The sequence below is a fragment of the Zeus faber genome (assembly GCF_960531495.2).
Source record: "Zeus faber genome assembly, chromosome: 6".
Classification (NCBI taxonomy): Eukaryota; Metazoa; Chordata; class Actinopteri; order Zeiformes; family Zeidae; genus Zeus; species Zeus faber.
This window is the reverse complement of record NC_137201.1, coordinates 32,114,765-32,121,263: the sequence shown is the minus strand read 5'-3', so window position 1 is coordinate 32,121,263 and position 6,499 is coordinate 32,114,765. Positions and strand designations below refer to the sequence as shown.

General features: G+C 42.4%; 1 protein-coding gene across 1 annotated transcript; it reads right to left on the bottom strand.

Moving 5' to 3' along the window:
• Nucleotides 1–265: 265 nt before the first annotated feature.
• Nucleotides 266–6,277, bottom strand: dnaja2b (DnaJ heat shock protein family (Hsp40) member A2b). The gene is made up of 9 exons (XM_080002429.1): nt 6,155–6,277; nt 5,053–5,112; nt 4,608–4,837; nt 4,138–4,218; nt 3,856–3,989; nt 3,568–3,764; nt 3,331–3,475; nt 2,457–2,584; nt 266–2,375 (listed from the first exon to the last, which is right to left on the bottom strand). Exons 1-9 carry the CDS (start codon nt 6,230–6,232, stop codon nt 2,187–2,189), a joined length of 1,242 nt encoding a protein of 413 aa, XP_079858555.1. The 5' UTR covers nt 6,233–6,277; the 3' UTR covers nt 266–2,186.
• Nucleotides 6,278–6,499: the final 222 nt, after the last annotated feature.

Genomic DNA, 6,499 nt, shown 5'->3' with positions numbered 1-6,499 from the left:
TGGTGCAGAGTAAACGGCTGCGCGTTCTGTTCTACTGATTTCACCAGCTTGCATCACAAAAATCCCAATAGTGTTGTGTAAATGAAACAGAGGAACGCTTTTCATTGTGTGTAGAAAAAAATTAAAAGCAGAAATCAAAAACGTCATCGTTCATTTGAAGGACACTTCTCCAATCATAAGCACAGTGGTTGCAGTTCAACCGCAGTTGCACACAACAAAAAACACAGTATGGAATAAGACAAACCCCAGACAGGGCTGTTTTGTTTAGTATACAGTTTTATTACCTTGACAAACAAAATAACAATGTCATTTATTACCAATGGCCCCTTTTAGTCGTCTGTAGATTCCTGTGGCCTAAATGACATATACAATGCAAGTCACAGGGGTGTAACTCAACAGGCTAGAGGTTCCATTGATTCTCCTTCATATGAACATAACATCAGCGGTGGCCATTATCCACTCCTTAAGAAATAAGAGTGTTGCAACTATAGAATGGACACCCCTATGAACTGAATGCAGCTATCTAGAACTATTTACATGTGGGGATGGGGGTTCTGAGTAAAACAGCCCATATTTTGGCGTACAATTCTACAATGGGGAGATGTGCATAATACAGAGAACAGGCATCAGGCAGAGGTTTCCTGCCTGGGTCAAACTTGGTACTGATGAGAAATGGACTACACGGTGACGAAGTTGAAGAGAGTGTTACAGTTTTTCTCAGCCACATTAAACTTGTTTCCTCTAGCAAAACATTGCAAACCATAACAACAGCTCCTAAAATAAAAACAAATTTCTTAAAAAAGTGTTCACTTTTAACTCAATTTTGTGTTTTACATTTGATTATTATTTTATGGCATTATTCTTCCATACTGTACTATGCTACTGGCTTGCATATTCGCTCATTATAACTCGCACCGATTCAAAGTATACTACTGAACATACATGATTTTTTCCCCCCAAAATTGACATTGGGTTCTTTTTGCACAAATGCAAAATGATGTTTTATATAAAGCTTGTTCTGGGGGAAAAAAACAAAAAAAATAATAATCAATTTTTTTCTGATTCGTTGGGGTAAGCATTATTTTTAGTATTATATCTCACCAGTGTGTACTAACTATCAGTGTTCTTCTATATTTAATACCATTTGTGTGAGGTATGTTTTTAGGTTTCTGTTTATTGTTTCGGGAAAACTAAATTGTTTCAGGGAATGTGTTTAAGCTGTTGAGAAAAACTGTAACAGAACATTATTATTCTTAAAATTGCCCTGAGCTACTGTCTACTCAGACAGCAGCCGAACACTGGAATAGGAAACCAAGACATTCCACAGCAACCCCCACATATTGAGCCATAGGAACACATAAATATATCCTCGGCTGAAACAAAGAGCGCACAACTCAGGTTCGGGTATCGTGGTCTCAAACACACTTACATTCAAACCAAAAGCACAAGTTCCAATCTAACAAATCATCGTACGTGGACGAGACGTGCTGCACCAGGACTTTAATGTCCCAGGACCAGGAAATCCCTGTTAGTTACATGGAGGCCCTAAGCTGGTAGTATGAGGTGTTATCTGTGTGTGACTCGCGCCAGGACGTGTACAGGACATGCTTTTAGGTCTAGACTCGGGTCAGTTCAGATGAATGCAGGGCACTTTGATCGCAGTAACACTTAGGTATAGGATGTCGCGTCGTCACTTCTTTCCACACTCTGGACCCGGGAGCGAGATGTGCGAATTCTTCTGTCGAGTAGCAGCATGCGCATTTGTGAGTGAAAGACTAAACTACACCTTATTACAAGATAGTAGACAATATTTGCATTTTATACACTAGACTGGCAAGTTCCCACGATGGAAAGGTAAAAGCCTATGATGAATGTGCGGAGCTTCAAGTCCAGTTGACAAAGTAAACCCCTGAGGACGGGACGTTCATCTTGCTGGAAGTTACGATGATCACTACTGTCCATAAACACAACATGGTGGTCGCAGGTGCCGCGGCTCTGGTGAGCGCGCTGAACCGGAGAGAGCAGACGACAGTATGGTTTGCGTCTCTCGTTTCCCTGGGAACGGAGAAAAGAGAGGAGTGCAGGTGTATGCGTCGAGCCTCGCCTGGTGGGAGTGAGGCTCGAGGTGTGTGTGTGTGTGTGTGTGTGTGTGTGTGTGTGTGGATGTGCGCATTTGCTCGAGTCTTCTACTGGTGCGCACACTGCACCCCGGGGCCGTGGTGGCCCCCCTCTTCATCGGAGCTGTCATTGTAGGCCTCTCTCCGGGCTCCGCTCCCTGACCCTTGACCTCTATCAAAATCGTTCAGTTCAACTTCCTCTGCATCCGTCGAGATCACAGGATTCTCAGCGCGAGCGGGCAGCAAATCCTCAAGTTCCTAGACAGAAAATAATGAAGTTAACGGTGCATGCCGGGGGACATGACCATTAAACCCCGGCCTGGCAAAAAGCCAACTCACCACAAGTTTTTCGGGGCTGATCCAGTTGTTGTCGGGGAACTGAACGTCAAACTTGATGAACAGGTCTCCTTTCTCAAACGGATTCCTATACTGAGGCATTCCCTCTCCTTTCACCACGCGAATAGAGCCTGCCACACAAACCAACATGAGTACAAAATAAACTCTTTGTTTGGCTTAATTTAGTATCATAAACTAAATTCTAATCATGTGATTGAAAACAGACACTCAACATTCATTTCTTGCATGCTATTTTTCTGTGTTACGTTGTTTTGCATCTGGGATGGAAGCATATTAATCCATTAAAGCGGTGATTCTCAACATTTTCCACATCAAGGATCCTCACTTGGATTAGGCCATAGACCCCATCTGATAAGACTTTGTCTCTGTGATCTAATTCTGAGCATATATTTATTGTCAGATATGATGTCTTGTAAATGAAATAATGAAGTTTAACTATTAATCCATTTTCCTGGGGACCCCCTAGAAACTCATGAAGGACCGGACCCCACATTGAAAACCCCCGTACTAAAGTAAATAGAGATGTAAAGTTATGTGCCTTTCTAGATCTCTATAAAGCACACAAGAAGCCAAGCCACCCTGAGGTTCGTTTCCACTCTCAGATCTGTGCTTAATTATGCTCTCAAATGGTTGCAATTTTTACTCTTAAAATTATTCTAGCCTCTCAATGGCATGTAGGTGACCCACATTTGCTAATCAACTGTGTCTAAATCCGTCAAACTTCAATGTCAACGTCAATATTATTGAGCTGTGACACCAGAACTATGTAGCTACCTCTATACAAATAAGTGACAAGTGACTCTTGTTCTGCGTTCATCGGCGAAGCAGCAGTGTTTTACGTGGGAACTCTGGGTACCTGGCTCGATGACCTTGCCAGGTGGGTATTTGACCAGCAGCTGGCGCCCATCGAGATGTGTAACAGTCATCTGGAATCCGCAAAGAGCTTCGACCAAGCCGATGCGCTGAGTCATGTGCAGGTCGCTGCCATCACGGTGGAATTCCTGGTTTGGAATTTAGAAGATGAGAGTTTGACAGGTTTAAAATTAGACACAGACCTCCTATTTGAGCACAGGGGGAGCGTTTGTATTTGTACCTCGTGCTCTTTCTCCTGCAGTACAAGGACGATGTCTCCCGGCTCCGTGCCCGGTGCTTGGTCAGCCTCCCCGGAGAAGTTGATCTTCTGACCGTGCTTCATGCCTTTGTCCACATGGACCTCGAGAAGCTTGGTCTCCTTACACACCTTATGGCCCTCACACTTCTTACAGCGGTCCTTCTCATTTATCACCTCGCCTACAACAAACACAGAACAGCCCTTGTAGATGGGTGTCATATGTGTAAATGTCTGTTTAATTCAGTACAGGGTCGTTGATAGATGTGATACCCTCTCCGTTGCAGTCTGTGCAGACTGACTGCATCTGCTGGACCATGCCAGGGGCCAACTGTCTGATCATGATCCTCATGCCTCGTCCTCGGCAAGCAACGCACTTTTGCACCGCTCCCGCCTTGCCCCCTTGACTGAAAGGGAAACATTTTGAAAATGTGAAAAGATCTGATGGTTTTAAGGAAACAGTAATTAACAGGAATTTCCATGTGTGAACAGACAAACTATTACAATTGCTGACCTAAGATTGTTTAAGTAAGAGATATTTGAATTCAGACTCACCCATTGCAGGAAGCACACAGAACATTCTTACTAAGCTGTAGTTTGGTGGTTTTTCCATTGTACAGGTCTTCAAGTGAAACCCTGTGGGAGATGAGAGGGAAGATAGCATTATGAGCATGACCAAGCAATAATTTGGGATAATGATTTCTTGATATTGTTATGAAAAAGACATTGATATAGATTTATAATCTAAATTAATGTTGATGAGAATGTCTTAGATTTCTGATGTTTTTTTGTTTGGAAAACCAGTATGATTAATATCTGATAAATCTACAGTAGCATATATTTCGATTTGATGAACTTCAGTTCGATTTCTTCTTACTGGATTTTGGGAATATAGCAAATATCACAATTTATACCTTTATTGCGTAAGATAACCTTTCATAATCATGATATTCTTCCAAATTGCTCTGTTTTAGTTGGAAAATATCCTTATTCGCTCACACACTAAACACACCCTAACTACTTACTTCAGGGGGTGGACCATGTCCTCTCCTCTCCTTCTGCCTCCATTGCGTCCTCCTCTGCCCTGCCCTCCCATGAACCCAAAAAGTCCTCCTCCAAAGATGTGTGAGAAAATATCATCCATGCCAGGGCCCCCACCTCCACCCTCTCGTAGTCCCTGTTCTCCATAACGGTCATAGAGTTCTTTCTTCTCTGGGTTGGTCAGTACCTCATAGGCAAAACTGATCTCCTTAAACTGGACAAGGAAATAAAAAAAGAAAAAGAACATAATTAATACATTTAAAAAAATGTGACAAGAGGAATTTCCTCTCACTGAGCACCAGCGAGATTTCCTTTACAAAAAATTAATAATAAACATATTTTATTTTATTTATTTACAAATAAATAAATAAAATAAATTGAGTGAAGTTATTCCACTTAATCCTGATAGCGTGCTTTGGTGCATCATACCTTATCTCCAGCATCAGGGTTCTTATCAGGGTGATACTCTTTCGCCAGTTTTCGGTAGGCCTTTGAAACAACAACATCATCATCATCATCATACGCTACGACAGCATCATCATCATAAGCTTCGACAGCATTTTCCCAGGGCAGACAGTTAATCATAATATTGTAATATACAGTAGTTGGCGTTAATAGAAAACAAACAAGCCTGGTTAACATATTTTACTCTGCGTGGATAAGTAGACCTTGAATTTGAGGCCCAAAAACGGCTGCAGCAGTACTGATCCATACATCGGCAAGGAAATTTCAAATAAACAAAGAGTTCCCTTTTAGAACACAGTGTACCCGCCGACAGTAATTAAGAAATTAGGTTATACTGCTTAGAAAAACCATCCAAAATGCACAAGACCGAACAAGAGACGTTTTCCTCGACACACATACACACAGAGAAAAAAAAGTACAGGGGTTTTATTAATATGATGATCGCAATGTCATGTCAAGTTTATTTATAGTGCACTCATTCACAATAGTCTCAAAGGGCTCCACAAACCCACATTTCACGGGGAGTTAACGACATCCCCTAGTCTGTTTGTTTACCGTATCTTAGGGACAGAATGGATCGTGTATAGACAGACAGTTAGCTTGGAGCAACAACGCAAAATCATAAACGTAACAACTGTTTTCAGCTGTCGGTTGACGTTGTGCTGTTTGGAAAGACGATGTTTTCTATTGTTGTCACCGACGTTAATTTTAGACATTATCTCTTCCACTTGCCAAACGCTAGCTAGCGCCAGGTCGGGCTGCCGCTCTGCAGAGTTCAGCTCAACTAAGCTAAGCTAAACCAGGGTATGGTAAGATAAACCACGATCAGTTGAGATAAAAAAAAAAAAAAAAAAAAAATAAGCTACACTATCCTAAAGTAAGCTAAAATAAACAAATACAAATGAGGCTGAGGTAAGGTGAGCTAAAATAAGCTAAGCTAAGGTGAACAGCTCTCCGCTGCCCAGCGCCAAAGGCCACATTTCCCCGCGCCGTGTGGATGCTCTCGCTCCGTGGTGAATATGTTTTGTTCGACTGACACGGTTTCTCAAAAAAAAAACACACGCACCTTTTTGAGTTCATTTTCCGAGGCGGACGGTGAGACTCCCAGGATGTCGTAGAGCTTGGTGTCCACGACGTTCGCCATAGCTGTACGACGAGCCGGCTTCCAACGACACCGCGGACGAGCACTGCGGAGGAGGACGACGCGGCGTGGAGGGGCAGGGGGAGGGTTGCCAGATCGAGCTTTCAGTAATTTCGGCTGCCAAAACCTGACACGGGTTATACAACGTACGAGACGAGGAAAAACCTCTTTAATTCAAATGTAAACATATATTTGTACAAATACATTTGTTCATGATGACATGTATTGATTTGTTACTGGAAGTTGCCACTTTGGTTTGCTTCCTCATTG

Coding starts and splice junctions, on each gene's coding strand:
- dnaja2b (XM_080002429.1), bottom strand. CDS start 6,232: ATGGCGAACGTCGTGGACACCAAGCTCTACGACATCCTGGGAGTCTCA. Junction 3,476..3,567: donor TGCAGGAGAAAGAGCACGAG/GTACAAATACAA, acceptor ATTCCAAACCAG/GAATTCCACCGTGATGGCAG. Junction 2,585..3,330: donor TGGCAAGGTCATCGAGCCAG/GTACCCAGAGTT, acceptor TTTGTGTGGCAG/GCTCTATTCGCGTGGTGAAA.